Source organism: Apium graveolens, chromosome 8, assembly GCF_009905375.1.
Source record: "Apium graveolens cultivar Ventura chromosome 8, ASM990537v1, whole genome shotgun sequence".
In the NCBI taxonomy this organism is placed as follows: Eukaryota; Viridiplantae; Streptophyta; class Magnoliopsida; order Apiales; family Apiaceae; genus Apium; species Apium graveolens.
In genome coordinates this window covers 115735634-115753557 of record NC_133654.1, presented here as the reverse complement: position 1 = coordinate 115753557, position 17924 = coordinate 115735634, and the positions used below count along the sequence as shown (strand labels likewise).

The window sequence follows — 17924 nt, the reverse complement described above, 5'->3', positions numbered from 1 at the left end:
ACTTCATGACATGAGAGACTTGCTGGGGTGCAGTGCTGAAGACCATGGGGAGATATATTACCCCGTGGATCGGGATCATATTATTTCCAAACCCGTAGAGGGGGTCTTCGAGATATGGGTCCATACGAAGGTGTCCTAACTTCATTTTGTTAAATGTGTGCTAAAAAACAATGTTAGCTGAGGAACCATTATCAACCAAAATTCTTTGTACCTCATTGTCGGCGATGTCGAGAGTCACGACCAAGGCTTGGTTGTGTTCATGATCTAGGCCCTCATAATCCGAGTTAGAGAAGTATATGGGTTCGTCTTCAACAAGATGGATCATCATGACGTCGCTGCCCTCGTCTGGGCTCCGGGGCGGGGAGGAGGTCCCCCCGAAGATCACGTTGACCACGTGCTTGCCGCTACTGGAGGACTTGTCTTTGTCATTAAGCCTCCTTTACTAGTACTGGTTCATATTGCCCTTCTTGATCTGGTCTTCAATAAACATTTTGAAAGAAAAACAGTTTTCCGTGATATGGCCATAATCCTCGTGATATCCGCAATGTTTGTCTCGCGCCCTGTTCTTGGGAGGTGCTAGCAACGGCTTTGGGGGTAATAGAAAGGCTTCCCCTTGACCTCTCTTTAGATGTCAGCCTGGGGCCGGTTGAGTGGTGTCCATTCGGGTTCCGACTTGGGCTCTCTCTTAGGCTTGGGCTTCCTCTCAATCCTCTGAGGTCTGGAGTAGTTGTCCCGGGGTGGGGTTCCCTGAGACTGCTGTACATAATTGGTCTGCCTGTCTACTTTGTGTCTCTTTTCTTTTCTGTAGGAGGAGTGACGTTCCGGGGACTCATCATCGTCCCGAATTCGCCTGTTCATCTTCATGGAGGTGAGGAAGTCATTTTCCTTGATGAACTTCGAAGCCATCGCATAAGCAGAAGCAAGGCTTTGGGGTTCTCTATGGATCAGATCTTTTACGTAGCCTTCGCATGAAACCGGATGGAGATTTCGCCGGAAGATGTTCACAGCTTCCTTCTCCTCAAGGTTGGAGAGCTAGTCGACCGCTTCTTGAAACCTTTTGATGAATTCGGGTAGAGTTTCTCTGCTTCTTTGTTGAATGGTCTGCAAGTGGCACGTCTAAATCTCATTCATGCGGTTTGCCCGAAATCTCTTTAAAAACATTTCCCGGAAGTCTTTCCAGGAGTCGATGCTCCGGGAGGTGATTCTGCTGAACCATTTCTGTGCCCCTCCCTTTAATGTTGAAGCAAAGAAACGGCACCTGGTGAGATCGTTGTAGTCATATATATTCGAGATCTGTTTAAAGTAGTTTAGATGCTCTTTGGGATCAGCAAGCCCGTCGAAAGAATCAAAGTTGAAGTGTTTGAGGCTGGGTTCCCTGGGGGTGGACTCCAGTTTCCTGGTAAAGGGTGTGGCCGCCGCTCCGACTTTCACATCCCCTTCGACGTTTTTTTTGAGATTCCGGAGAACCCGGGTCATCTGCTCCTGTTTAGATTCTTTCTCTTGCTCGGAATCTGAGGAGACATGAACTCTGCTTGTCTTCTTCTTTTGTTTCGCCTCCTCCTTTTGGATCCTTTTTTAAATATTGGCCTTTACCTTGGCTTCCTCTTCCTTCCGGATGCGGTCCCGGAGTGTAGCTCTCTTGATTTCGTCCCGGGCGTCTTCTGATGGCCTCTTGGTTTTGCCGATCCGGTCTAAGACTGAGCCCCGAGATTCTTCGGAATGCTCCTCCTGGTCCCCGGGGCGGGTTTCAGGAGTCTTGTGATTCTTTTCCTTCCATAGATCCATAGCCGCTTGGATTTGCTCTGGGGTCATGTTCCCCCAAGGGTTTGTAGAAGTTTCTGCATACTTGTGGGTTGCTTTCTCTATAGTTAGTCTCTGGTCTCTAGGCTGGAGTTGAGACGAAGCACGAGTTATGGGGGGCTCTTCTTCTATCTCCTACATCTCACCATCTCTGGGTGCGACGACGGTAGGCTGAATAGTGCACGAGACCGAAGTTTTGCTCTTTCTTGTGGCCATTTTTCCGGAACAGAGTGTGGGAAATAGCACCAGGAGTGCAACAAGGTGTGTGACTATTTTGGAAGGAAAGATACGAAAAATGAACGGTGAAGAGAGGGCAGTGTTCTTACTTGGGAGGGGGTTTTCTTGACTCTTAGAGCTGTGTAACGTAACTGGAGATGGTACCACACCACCGGAGGTTCGCCCCCTGTCCACGTGGCAGACGGTGTGAGGTTAACCTGCTAGGTAGAGGACTCTGCAAAACGGAACCGGAGGGGGGGTTGCGTCCCCGCGGCAACTCCGGTGTGAGAATATGTATGGGGTTTCTTGAAGAAGGAGTTATTCAAAATATGTAAAGTGGTGTGTATATAGGTGTGTAGCAGTCAAATATTTTTCAACCCCAAAAACCCTCTTTTTGGGGCCTTTTATAGTCCCCAAGATTTAGGGTTTTGGGGGTTTGTACCTCTTTATCCTAACCCTTGATCATTCTTGGTTGGTGAGTGATTGGACGGTTTGGATCGACTGTGGGGCCGGTTGTCCTTCTTCCACCAGTGTTGTCTTGAAATCCTTACATGTGGACGGCTGAGATGTAATTGTTCCATTTTGGGTAATATGAGACAGTTGACATTTTTATCCTGTGCCACGTGGTCCCGGGGACCACCCCGGTTTGGGCCTGGGGTATTCTCTATCTGGGCTTTTGCTTCTTTATTTGGGCTTGATTATTTATGGCCCATCAGCATAAATATATTGTTCAACTGGATCTACTCGAGCAACACCATAGCTTTAGGTGCATGTGACAGAATTAAGTCTGTAATTTAATTTCCATGTCGAAAATAATTTCCCACTTAAATTTACGCGGTGACTGCCTCACATAAACTGTACATGATAAATAATAATCAAAATATATGAAAATAAAATGATTATCTTGCTGGCTCCAGAAGTCTTCTGTCTCGTAGTTCCACTGACAAAAAAACTCACGAGCCCCGTATAAATCTCTCTCATTCATGTAAATGTAAAATACTACTTAGAGAGTTAAAGTAAGTGCAACCCAAAGAGAGAGGTTTGGGGAGAGAGAAATGAGAGATGTAAAAAGTGTGGTTTGTTGCTTGGTTGTGCTTCTTCTTGTTGTTCTTCAACAATGTTGTGTTAATGCTGAAGACCCTTACAGGTTTTACTCATGGAGAATCCATTATGGATTTGTTTATCCACTTGGTGTCAAACAGCAGGTTCTTTTTCTTCTTTTCTTTTTAGTTCTTTCGGGATGCGCAACAACTCTTAACTCCGTATTATTAGTATAATATTGTCCTGGTTTGTTCGATGTTATATGTATGTATGTGCTTATGCTTTTGGTGATGGATTTTTCAGGTCATTATGATCAATGGGCAGTTCCCAGGGCCACAGATAAATGCTGTTACTAATGACAACTTGATTATTAGTGTTTATAATGCTCTGGCTGAACCATTTCTTGTTTCTTGGTAAGCTTCAAATGCAGCCCTTTATGTTATTATTATTATTATTATTATTATTATTATTATTATTTTTCTTTAATTCCCAGGCAATGTAGATTGTATGTCTTCTTGTTCTTTGGGTTTCTGGGTTCTCATGTAATGGGATACTCCAGATCTAGTTTCTTTCCCAAGCTTCTGCTTAATTTAGATGGAATTTAAGTTGGCTCCAACTCCAGAAAATAATTGGGTTTGATAAATAATTTGAGTTAGATTCGACTCTAACTCGACTTGATTTGTTGGAAGAGTAATGCCAGAGACACAAATAAGGTACAAAAAATTGTCACAAAATAACATAATATGGGTGATTGTGGTACAATGAAATAATTCAATTTGTACTATTAATGTAAATAGAAGGGGTCTATTTATATTTAGCAAACAATTATGTGACATGTAATATTTATAATTATTTTAATAACTTATTTTGTACCTCTATCATTTTTCTTGTTTGAAATTGTCTCTAACCCGCAGCTCAATAATATATTTTGGGTCATGTGAATTACTATAATTAGTGTTATCTTTACTTAAATCTTGGTTGTAACTACATATGAAAACAAAATCATTAGTAACTGATAAAAGTTTCAAAGATTAAAAAAAATCAGTTTTATTCTTTGATAAAAATTCTGAGAATTTATAGAATTTGCAGAAAAGAAAAAGATTCCACTTTTTTTCCCTTTCGTAGTGTATCCATAATGTTAGGGGATCCAGGTCTTTACAAACTATTTTATTATTATCTTGTGGAATAATGTAGGAGGGGAGTGAGTCAACTCATCCTGATAATTTATTCAATATTTTTAATTCTTTTAAAAAATTATTATCTGGCTGGACTCTGGCTACACTGTGCACATATGCCTAGTTCTTGAATTGAATTATTGAGCAGTGGTCTGTACATAAAATGCAGTAATTATAAGCTGGTCCAGATGTTTGGGATCTCATCTCTCACATGCTAGATCTCTGACATTGTTATGAAAGTTAAAATGTTACCCGTGTCACATTCATTTTTATATATATATATTTTTTAATGTCTCATTTAATTTTATATATTTAAAATTTATCAAAAATAGTAAGAATTTAATAATATAAAAAACAACCGCATCCACTCCTTTCTCCCACTACACTCCCTTTATTCATTAAATATTGATTGGTCCCACCATTTTACCCAACTTTATACATTTTCTCACTAAATTACAATTTTTCTTTTTCTCTCATCCAACTACCTTACCAAAACTAATATTATTTTAATGAATTTCTTGTCCTCAGTACCCAAGGTTTGTATAAAAATGGTTGGGACTGAGGTAGCAGTAGAATTATGTATTTAGACTGATTTTTATTTTGTTTATTATTTACTTCTGCCACACTAATTCTAATACCTGGTGTAGCATGTGTTCCATTATGCCCCATAACTTGATGATATGTAGTACATTTCTTTTAATTGCATGTCCATGCATTTAAAACAATTGTACTTTTCACAGTCAATACATAACAGTTGCTACTTATGTAGTGTGAACTGGTAAATTAATCTTATTAAATGGAGAGTTTTAAAGCAGCTTGTACTACTAAGCTTTGAGCATAAGCTAAATCTCAAGTCTAATTATCATTTCTCTGCAGGAATGGCTTGCAGCACAGAAGGAACTCGTGGCAAGATGGTGTTTACGGAACCAACTGCCCAATTCCCCCACGACGTAACTTTACATATATGCTCCAAGCTAAAGATCAAATTGGAAGTTTTTATTACTTCCCTTCACTTGGTATGCATAAAGCATCTGGAGGATTTGGTGCCATCAAAATCTTCAGTCGTTACCGGATTCCTGTACCTTTCGCTCAACCTGCTGGCGACCACACTGTACTAGCCGGAGATTGGTACAAACGAAGCCACAGGGTATATTTATATAAACCAAATATTAAATTATTCTTGTCGCTTTATGTGCTTATTAATTACAAAACTCGTCTGCTGACATTTATTAAAATTGTCTTCTGTAGCAATTGAAGATGATCTTAGATGCTGGTCATGCTCTTCCAGCTCCGGATGGTATTCTTATAAATGGTCAAGGCTGGAATGGATACACATTTGCAGTTGATCAAGGTAGGCTAGAGAATGATAGTAATAGGCCTCCTAATTTTTACTTTTTGCTCTTTGTGACGATTTTTACTACGATTTAATCGCTTTGTTTTATTAATATCTTCACAGGTAAAACATATAGATTTAGGATATCAAATGTTGGACTCACAACATCAATCAACTTTAGAATTCAGGGACATACTATGAAACTAGTCGAAACAGAAGGATCACATACACTACAGAACTCCTACGGCTCCCTTGATGTCCATTTAGGACAATCGTATTCTGTCTTGGTCACAGCAAATCAGGCACCAAAGGATTACTACATAGTTGTTTCTTCACGCCTTGCATCTCCAGTACGCACCACTACAGCTATTCTTCACTACAGCAACTCCCGGACTCAAGTTTGGGGGCCTCCTCCACGTGGACCTACCAGTCAGGTCTATTCCTCCCTTGCTCAGGCCAGATCAATACGGTAAAAACATAGTTTTATAATGTGTATTTTACTGCACTGTCTCTTTGAATATAGTACTTGTGTGTTAAATTTGTATTGTCTAATTGCAGTTGGAACTTAACTGCAAGTGGACCAAGGCCCAATCCACAAGGCTCATACCACTATGGACTGATTAAGACGCAACGCACAATTATGCTTGTGAATTCTGCTCCGTGGATAAATGGAAAGCAAAGATATGCAATCAACAGTGTCTCATTTGTTTCTGGAGACACGCCACTAAAACTAGCAGACTACTTTAACATTGGAGGAGTCTTTAACCTTGGCAGCATGCCCGACCGACCAAGCTACGGAGGTGCTTATCTTACGACTTCTGTCATGGCTGCTGATTTTCGATCTTTTGTTGAAATCATATTCCAAAACTGGGAGGACACAGTTCAGTCTTATCATATTGATGGTCATGCTTTCTTTGTTGTCGGGTAAATTAAATATGCTTTTACTAACTTTTTATATCAAAGAGCCTTACTGCGTTTGTCTTAATCATTCAATGTGTTCCCTCTTTGACATCAACAGGATGGATGGCGGGCAATGGACGCCAGCTAGTAGATCACGATACAATTTGAGAGATACAGTTGCTCGAAGCACAACACAGGTTTGTCCAAACCATGAACATTTTTTCGTTCCTTGTAAGTGAAATAAATTAAGGACTGAGCTAAATTGGTGTATCCAAAATCATGGACTGCAATTTAAAAATTGGAACTTTAAAAATGTGAATTTTCTTGCTTTTTACTTGGTAGCTAATTTTTAATTTTATTACAGGTGTATCCAAAGTCATGGACTGCAATCTACATGGCGTTGGACAATGTGGGAATGTGGAACATAAGGTCTGAAAACTGGGCAAGACAGTACTTGGGACAGCAATTCTATTTGAGGGTATACTCCCCTGCACATTCATGGCGAGACGAGTATCCCATCCCTAAGAATGCTCTTCTTTGTGGACGTGCAAGAGGGCGTCACACTCGCCCTTTTTCAGGAATTCTGTCACGAGAGGGTGACTAGATTTTCCTGTACAAGAACTGTGAGCCATATAAGTTAAGTTAATCGTATTTCTTTCAGTTATTTGAAGTTCCACCATGGTTTTTTTTTCCTGGCTAGATAGAACAATTTGTAACATGTTTGAAAATTAAATGATATGGAACAACTAGTTCCACTTTTCCACTACAAAGAAATTATATTCCAGATGCTGCAGGCTCTTGTTACTCTCCCTTCAACTTTTAATTACCTTAGGCACACTATATTTTTTACAAAACAAAATGTGTAACATGTTTTTTTTCTGCTTGCCTTTCCCTCAAACTGGAACATTACAAACCACCACCAGTCTATTAACTATGCGTCGGTTATGAACCACCGATATTGCACCATCAGCCTTATCACACAAAAAAGATTATTATGCGTCGGTGTGAGTGTTGTATTCTACACAATGGGGTTGCAAATACATGTGGGGGGATGGTGGCCAGCCTATCCCATAAAATTTGTCACATGCTGTTTATATATAAACTTCAGTGGATGAGATTGGAGGGCATCCATTAAATTATACATGTACAAGTACAAGATGTTACATCCTCCTTGTTTCTTGAATTTCAGCTAGCTCCAATTTTAATGGATTCCTATTTCCTTCGAGGGGAACGGTCTACAACAACTGTTTGTCGTAGACCGTTCGATAACAAACGGTTTGTAGACCGTTGGATGGGGAATAAAGGGCTGGGATAACAGACGGTGTGGCGCCCTCCAAACCCGGGTCAGAAGTTTGGGGTCCACAACATATACTCTATATATAAACCTGTATATAAAATATTATTTGTAATGATCCTACTTTACATAACCACGGATCGCAACAGGTTAAAGTATGAAAATAAGCCACAACCTTAACTTTTATTACAACGTACCATATCCCAACTAATTTAATTTACAACTAATATAAAAATTATTCTTACAATCTTACTATCTCACTACCTCCATACGCTCCTGTTAGCTCGATCCAACTCAATCTGGAATCCTACCTTGTACATTGAACTGGGAAACCTCGCTATTAACCGTATTCCTTTTTAACTGTAGAATACATAAAAAGATTTGCAAGAGTGAGCTAACCAGCTCAGCAACTCATAATAACAATAACTGAGGTTAAACAATGATCAAGTGAGATGATTCGGACGAATCAAGTTACTTTTTAACTAATCGTTAGAATTGGAGATTCATTTTAAGTTTTAAAACCAAGGTTAGGCTGCTGATCAGTCACGCATTAACCCCGAGCAAAGCACACAGCACTGCTCTAATTACTGGATCCAAGGCACACATTGGCCTAATTCGACCACGAATCTGGTCTAACCACGAATCTGGTCCACATAAGAAAACTATCCAATTCTAAACAGTTCAGTGTAATAAACGATGTAATTCAATAAGCAAGATCATAATCTGCATTGATAAAGCATTTGTACAAAATCGTAATGCGTTTCATGAGTGTCATAAGGGTATATCAAGGTATGTACGAGAAACGGTTTTCAACCTGTAAAAGGATCAGGTATTAGACAAATAATGGTTTTTCAAGGTATAGTTCTTTGAGGTTTTAAAGAATGGTTGCAGTATAAAAGTTTCTGTGTTTTCAAGTAATTTTTGTTTCAGTGTTTGGTGTTCGGTAGTTACACTTCTGGGGAGTAGTATCATATTGGTGTGATTTGATATATGAGGATCAACAAAGTACGGTTTGCAAAGAATAAGGCTTACGGCTCAAGATCAAGAAAGAATCAGGGTTTAAGGGTAAATAGTTTGAAGCATATGCATTATAAAACAGGAGTCATGTTTAATAATAACAGTATGTTATAAAACAGTTCGAAAATATTGGTAATATATCTTGAAGAAAAGTTCAGAAATACTTGCCTTACAAGGCTTTATAACTATTACTGATCAACTCTGAGCCGACTCTTTCGCTCAGGCTTTAACGTCCAACCACTAGATTCCATTGGATTCGACTTCGACACTCTGGTCATACTGTTGAAACTCTACTGAGTTCGTCGAATGATCACTAGGTTATCTTTAGTCCATCTTCCACTTTCAGGTTCCCGACTATAACCTACAGGGTCCAAATATCCTACGCTAGACGTCTGGGTATGCTTGACATATCCTCGATACTAATTCTCACCCAACAATATTCAAACCCGACTCGTAATTATTCATATTAGAATAACACAGACAACAATTAGGGTTCACATTCTCGAAATCGATCCAGTGTTTGTTTTTATAAAATACGTATATTCGTCATTTACAAAATTAGGGTTACTGAGTTTTGGCAAAACGTTTCACTATAACATACAATCAGGTTTTTATATAAAACATACGTATATGTATTTACTTATACTTTCTCGACGTCCCGATAACCCTCGGATACGCTTCCCGTATTTCCGTAGTTTGATTTTCCCGGAAATCGGGCAGCGTGTCTTTTGTTTATCGGACTGCCCGTCGAACACAATATCGACGTCAAATCAATTCACAACAACTACAACGACAACCCAAATCACAATCCAAATGCACGAATCCCAATCACCGATATTATTTAACTATTACTCTTATTCGCATTTTACATTTTTATTCATATTAGGACTCAGAATAAATTCATCACCGTCCACCGTCGGCGATAAAATTTACGGGTACCCGATTAATTTCGGGTTTCCAACATAAATTTCATCGATAAATATTAATTTCCTGCACACATCTCAATTAATTTCATCAAATAATCAAGAAAATCTCTGCAGAATTTACTGATAAGTTAATATCAGAACCAATTAAAACGAAATAGAAGCAGCCAGCACACACATGCTATACTTACGGTCACCTCGCCGGAAAATCCGGCGGCAACCGGCGGAATCAAGCACAACACACCACAAATTACATACATACATACAACTATGTGCACACATGTGTATATATATAGGTAGTATTAAACTGCACATGACCGGAAAGCAGTCGGCGGTTGTCCTCACCGAAGGAGACTCGCGACAACAAAGTAGAGCAAGCAAAACAAGAACAAGGCGGCCGAAACAAGGCAGTAATCGGAAAAGGAAAAGCAACGGTGGCCTTATCAGAGTCCGAGAGAAACAGATACGGGGGGGGGGGGGGGGTTTGACGATAAGGGAACCGCACAGAGGTGTATACCCGTGTGTGATGCTTGTGTGTTTTTGTTTGTTTTTTTATATGATGTACAATCAATGCAGTACAAGTAATAGTACAACCGGTAGTACGACTCCTGTAATTCCGATACATTTACTGAAAATTCCGAGACTCGGTTAATCCCGAAATTCAAAACTAACAGACAAAGGTGAACGCGAACATATCTTTGAAAATTATGGAAATAATTTTAAAATGTCATAAATATCCCAAAGTTTACAAAAACATAAATTTCGTAATTTTAAAATAATTTCTGAAACGCAATTTATACCCGTATTTCTCATTTAATGAACCGAGGTGTACTTAAAACAGATTCATAAAATCATGAAAATATTCTTAAAATATTACAAATATCCCGAAGTTAATAAAACATGAATTTTGAAATTTTAAAACGATTTTTAAAATGCACTTTATATCCGCTTTTATCAATGAAGCGAAACAGCGAGCGCGTGAATTTAATCCCGAAAATTTCCAAAATAATTTTAAAATTCTCGGAATATTCCAAACTTACATAAATATTAGTTTCATAATTTTTGAAGAATTTTAGAATTAAATATGGATTTTACCATTAAACATACTCAGAAAATCATTTAAAGATAAATAATTAATGAAATATTGATTTCTCAATTTTATAAAATCCTAAAAATAATTATTGTAATTATAAAATCATAAAAACAATTTTAGAAATATTCTCAATATTTATGCAAATAAATTTGCACTAAATCCACTTTTTGAAAGTGAAAACAATTCAATATGATCCCATAATTAATTGAGCGGACAACCCGGTACACTATAAATCACATATGGATAATAATCAAACAACACATAGCGGTCAAAACCAACACACATATTTTATTTATTTAATAATTTCCATAATTGCATAATTCAAAAAGATTACGTTATATCCTTCCCCCCTTAAAAAGCTTCTGTCCTCAGAATCTGGTCTAGTTACACAAGTGAGGATATTTGTCAAGCATATCTGACTCAAATTTCTAAGTAGACCCTTCTACTCGAGGGTTCAAACGTACTCACAATAGGTATGCACTCATTTCCAAGGACTTGCCTTTAACGATTAAGAATTTGGATTGATCACTATATGCAGAACAACTTGGGCAAGAGCCCCATTGACTCCTGATCAATTACTTAGTTCAAACCCAATACTTCTCACTTTAATATTGACAAGTAAAGTACATTAAGTATACATACTGGTGTGACGGTCATATCATTCACGAACAACTTTATCTATATTTATCAATACCTCGAATGGTTCACTAATTTTAGGACTTAGCTTGTCCCTTCTACTCAAACTTATCCAATTTCTTTCAAGACGACACTTTTACTAACATTATTGGTCCTATTTCTATACTCATATTTTCTCTCGATACAATTTTGCCTTCTTTCTTTGTCTATTCCGAGCTGTGTTAATCAATATTACTACGTTCTTGGTGTGCTGAATTAACTTGGAATTTGACAACTTTCTTTCTCCCACTTTATCTCAATAAAATGGGGACCTATACTTGCGTTCACATGAAGCTTGGTAAGGTGGCATTCCGAAGCTGACATTGCTGATAAATGATCATTCCAATATTTCCTTAAAACTCAACCTCTCAACATATCTTACATTTCCTGAATTACTTTCGTATCTGGATTCTCCGCTTAAGGATAATAGGTGGTGCTCGTTTTCAACTTGGTTTCCAAACATTTAAACATATTTTACTCTTTTCCATCAGTTAAGGCTGAAAAGTAATCTCATATATTCACATATTATCACCTTTAGGTATTTGAACTTCAGATTTCACTCTTTCCAATTCGTTTATTAACTCCTTGGTAGTCTTAACTACATCCAACTCTTCCTGTCGGTATAGGGCACTTGTTGTCATATGACTTTGCTTAGGTAGTTGTTAATGGATTAATTCAGAACCTTTTGTTAACCCTAGTCAAAATTTCATTCTTGAAAACTTAACGCATAGTTGTTTTCCTTCTGATCCTTGGAGAGAATTCTTGGGCATTCCATGCAGACTTCCTTATTCTTTGAGTAGCTGAGGATGTTATCAATAAATACAGTTTGCTTATCTAAGTACTCCTTATACACTATGATCCTTAATTCCTTATAGTCGCCTGATACACTTGTTATTTCACATAATGTCACCAAAGCTTGCTATGTTCTTAACTCACTTCAATCGTAGTCCCTGATATGTTCTCAGGTCGGATCTTAAGTTAATCCTCAACACATAACACACTTCTTAAATTTGGTCTCATAAGTAATCAATTCTTTATAGGGTCTCACTTCTTCTTATTCATTGTTTTGTTAAACTCCCGATAATCAGTACATACTCTTATAATTTCATTTCTTTTTTTTTTCCATGAACATCACTGGTACCTTTCACGATTCACTTCTTGTAAAACCATTCCCTGGGTCTGCCTTATCCATTAGGCCTCCAATAGTTCACCTTAATTCTTTGACGTGTCCAACACTTTCTAATCCATTTTGAAATATCCTTCTTATACCTGGTTATCGTTGTTTTTCTTTTATTTCCATATACTTTGGCATCACTTCAATAGAGTATATACTTTATATTATGAATTCCCTGTGGCATTTCATTTCTTAATTCTTCTACTTGTAACTTCCAAGTGCTGGAAGAGAACCTGGGGATATCATGATCATTCTCCTAGGCGCATAAATTTCCTCTCACTACTGCTAACATCATGATCCATTATCTTCTTTTGACATCTCCTTGTCCTTCTCTTAACAACTTCGACTGACAAGTCATACTATTTATCCTTGCTCCTGTTTGGATTATAAACTCTGACTCCCAATTTCGACTTCTAAAATTCCATAGGAAATTCTTCCGGTATAGTTTCTATGTCCATTATTGCTTTCCTCTATCCTTTCTTTTTCTCGTGAATACATACTTCAACCCTTTTATAGCCCGTATAGATCTTACACCTTTCTCCATACATATCATGTTTCCCAAATCTTTCAAAACGAATATTATTACTGTTAATCCCAAATTATGGGTAGGATACTTCTGCTCATAAGGTTTCGGTTGTCTGGATGCATATATAATAACTTTATTGTGATGCATCAACACACATCCTATTCCCTAATGAGAAGCATCACTATAAACTACCAAATCTCCTTGATACTTTCGGTATAATAAAGCAGGCGCTGTAACCATTCTCTCTTTTAACTCCACAAAACCTTCTTTACTCTTCTCCACTTCATATATACTTCTTATATCTCCTGGTTAGCTTCGTCGAAAGTATTGTAACTTTCAAGAAATATTTTCGATAGTAACCGGCTTATGATAACACTTCTTACTTTTGTTGGTATTTCTGGTTTCCTTTCATTTATAGTAATTTTTAACTTCTGCTGAATCTCTTTTAATCTTCTCTACATTGATTATTATGCTAAGAACTATATTTCATACAACTTCTTTCTTCTCCAACTTCCCAGTCATCATTAAATGCTTTGCATGGTCCTCCGTTGACTTTAAGTATCACAACTATAGCTTACCCGAATATTCCTTAAAGATTATGTCCATCCAGTTCAAATATTACTAGTATATTGGTTAATCCAATTGACGATACGAGAACAATACTTAGTTCTGAAAATTATCTTTGATATATCCATAGGTTTAGTCTTTAATTGGTGAAATACCAAGTCTTAAATCAGTCCTATAAAAGTACTTTGCTTCCTTCATTTGATCAAACAAATCATTGGGTCAAGGTAACAAATACTTGCTCTTGATAGTAAACTTGTTGAGCTCTTGCTAGTTGACACATAATCACATACTTCCATCTTTCTTATTAACTAATACTGGTGCACCTTATGGGGTACCCTTGGTTTGATCGCTTCTTCTTCTAGCATTTCTTGCATTTACTTTGCTAGCTCTTTCACTTTAACTGGCGCCATTCTGTGCGGGGCCTTGGACACTGGCTTTATTTCAGGTGCTAAGTCAGTCACAAACTCAATTTCTATATCCGAAGGAAATGCTGATAACTCATCCAAAAACATATCTTGAAACTCCTTAATTACTATAAAATCTTCAAACTTTGTTTGCTTCCGACTTTTATGTATTTCATAATCACCATAAGACTCATATCTTGATTACCGTAATTATCATTAACAAATTCGTTACCTTCTTTCATCTTCTGAACCTCCTCACCCTCTCATTTGGCATCCTCAGAATTATCTTTTCGTCACGACGGTCTGTCTGGACATCACGCTTTAGTAGTCAATCCCTTCCTTAGAATAATATCAATCTTCTTACCTTCCAGGATATCAATTCTACACAACTTATTGCCAGGAATTTCAATTTCAACATTGGTACTTGCTTATTTAACAACTACACGTCCCTGACTTGCTAATCCTTTAATCACAATCTTATCAATTCAATAGGGTAATTTATCTTATCAACAAAACTTTGAGAGATAAACAATTAAGTTTCTCCCACATCTTTTAATACTTTAACGCATAAGGTATTCACCTTGATCATCCATATCATCACGTCCGTATTCTGAATAACATATTTCACAGGAAAATCGCGTATTCTCGTCCTCGAAAACGTATTCCTTATTGGAGTAGATTCCCTTGATTCTTAGTGGATTCTTCACTGGGACTAGTGATTTGCAATCCTTGCCAGGTGCCCTTATTTCCTTTCCATGCATAAGACGTAGATGGATCTTCGTCCGCTTAATTCAGGATACGTTGATTTCTGTTTGAAAACCTCTTGCATAGAACAACAGTATAATGAAATGACTAGAAGGATTCAAAGTCCAACAAAAATTAGAGTTGAAAAGAAAGAAGGAACAAGGATTTGAATTTGAATGAGACAACCACATTGGTACTTAAGATGGCCAGTCTTTCGTACCATATGGCATACAGCATATGATTAGGTGGCGTCCCACCCGACTTTTCGTCATTCTGACAAAGTATCTCACCATAACACTGTTTGTCCCAATCAGAAAACAAAACTTGAGGGAAGTAAATAAATTTGAAAGGAATGGAATATCCTCTTTTTCAATATCATAGAAAAGAGTTCATTGGAGAAAAGAAGTTCATACATTTTTAGGAATTGAGAAGGAACATATACTGTAATATTGAAGACAAAAACGATACCGTGGGTTACCATCCATATTTCATTTGTATTCACTTTTCGAGCTTGTTCGATCATATCCCGATTGCGTCATATAACAACTTTAGAAAGTCCGCTGAAATGTCATCGCAACCAAGCATTATAATGAATTCTTACTTGCTAAGTTTTGCATCTTTAACATCGCGCTTACTCGTATAATATCTTAACCATTCGATCATAGTGGTGTTTCCATCAGGTAATTTCGAGATTCCTCTTTTAATTTAGAATAACCACGTACCATTCGATATAACGATCTTTTTGCTAATAATGTTCTACTTTTAGAGAGGTCTGGATTTTTTTTTTCAATTTTCTTCGATCACGCTCCGGCTTCTGTTAAATCAATGAGTTCTTCGAACTCTGATAGTCCTAGTAATTGAATGTGTAGTTACTCCGTACGTTGATTTTGTTATAAATTTTATCAAACAATACTTGTACTTTACTATTAGCAATAATCAACTTCTTTATAATCATAGGTTACTTCGTTCTCGAAATTGGCAATATTAAGTCTGAAACAGCACCCTTCCAGGTGATCCAGGCTTTCTAACAAACAAGAAACTCAAATAGTAACTTGACAACCAATGTTTAAAAATGATTTTATTCGAAAAGGCTTTTAGAAATTTGTAAAAGAAAATCTTTTTCGAAAACTTGTTAAAAATTTTGAAAATCACAAATCTGGTTGTTCTTACTATATGAATTGGTTGTTGTCCTTCCGACCTATAACAAGGTACCAATTTTAAAGAAACAATCACATAAAGGTCCGTTCACTTCGATCTACCTTTCTCCCTTATCGAGTCCACTTACCTTCCTTAATCGACGAAACTTCAATTGTCGTTGCATGTTATCCTATTCGTAGCTTCACGTCAAAGCTTCCATACTGGTAATACTCCCGACATTACCGTTGCAGTAGTTAAGTAAAACAGGGTATCCAATAGTCACTAAGTCTATTTCATATAACAAAGTTTGCTCGTATCACATCACATTACTACTTCACATATCACATTTATCATATCATCATCATTTAATTTTACAAAAATCTCAGGTTTATACTTTTCTCTCTTACTCTTTCAAAATTCACCTGGTTCATCCCATACTTATTAATGGGTGGCTTAGTCACTAAGGGTTTCTTTTAACCCGATAACAACTATCCTCTGAAACACTTAAATCTCCTCTCTAAACTTCGTCTCACCTCTATTTATAACTCAAGCGCTCACCATTTACTGTAGCTCTCGAATCCATCCTCGTAGGTACAATCGCTTCATAGAACAAGTTCTAAACTGGGGTATAGAACAGGATATAGGGTAAACTAAAGAAATATACTCACACCCGAATGTCCAATAAAATAAAATTAACAGAGGGAGGTTCTCGAATAGGTAGTCTCGTATTAAAAGGTAGAAGAATAGCGTAGAATAGCTTGAAGAGGTGCAACTGTCATAACGGAAGGTAACGCCATTAATACTGATAGAGGAACAAGGTGCAAATCCAATCTGAGAGAAGATGACGATCCTCGAACGGAAAGCTCCAAACGATCAAAGGACACCGGAAAATCAGGATCTGCCATTGCCGTTGTCTGGAAATCACGTCGCAAGCTGAGAATCCCGAATCGCAATACGAATTATGCCGGAGACCTACTATACCATCGCACTCAACCTCACAACGTCTTATCTTTCTATTTCCTATTCCTAATCCTAACCCTCTACCCAATCCCGACAATCTAGAATTGTTTCAGTGACTTATAACCTGTAGCTCTGATACCAACCTGTGGCACCCTCCAAACTCGGGTCAGAAGTTTGGGGTCCACAACACATACTCAATATATAAACCTGTATATAAAATATTATTTGTAATGATCCTGCTTTACATAACCACGGATCGCAACAGGTTAAAGTATGAAAACAAGCCACAACCTTAACTTTTATTACAATGTACCATATCCCAACTAATTTAATTTACAACTGATATAAAAATTATTCTTACAATCTTACTATCTCACTACCTCCATACGCTCCTGTTAGCTCGATCCAACTCAATCTGGAATCCTACCTTGTACATTGAACTGGGAAACCTCGCTATTAACCGTATTCCTTTTTAACTATAGAATACATAAAAAGATTCGCAAGAGTGAGCTAACCAGCTCAGCAAGTCATAATAACAATAACTGAGGTTAAACAATGATCAAGTGAGATGATTCGGACGAATCAAGTTACTTTTTAACTAATCGTTAGAATTGGAGATTCATTTTAAGTTTTAAAACCAAGGTTAGGCTGCTGATCAGTCACGCACTAACCCCGAGCAAAGCATACAGCACTGCTCTAATTACTGGATCCAAGGCACACATTGGCCTAATTCGACCACGAATCTGGTCTGACCACGAATCTGGTCTGACCACGAATCTGGTCCACATAAGAAAACTATCCAATTCTAAACAATTCAGTGTAATAAACGATGTAATTCAATAAGCAAGATCATAATCTGCATTGATAAAGCATTTGTACAAAATCGTAATGCGTTTCATGAGTGTCATTAGGGTATATCAAGGTATGTACGAGAAACGGTTTTCA

The 17924-nt window shown here is 37.5% G+C and overlaps 1 protein-coding gene across 1 annotated transcript; it reads left to right on the top strand.

Annotated features, from left to right (window-relative positions):
* Window positions 1-2949: 2949 nt before the first annotated feature.
* LOC141678327 (L-ascorbate oxidase homolog) lies at window positions 2950-7249 on the top strand. Its single transcript, XM_074484617.1, has 8 exons — window positions 2950-3221; window positions 3361-3470; window positions 5109-5379; window positions 5481-5583; window positions 5689-6034; window positions 6124-6489; window positions 6584-6662; window positions 6830-7249. Exons 1-8 carry the CDS (start codon window positions 3072-3074, stop codon window positions 7067-7069), a joined length of 1665 nt encoding a protein of 554 aa, XP_074340718.1. The 5' UTR covers window positions 2950-3071; the 3' UTR covers window positions 7070-7249.
* The last annotated feature ends 10675 nt before the right edge of the window (window positions 7250-17924 follow it).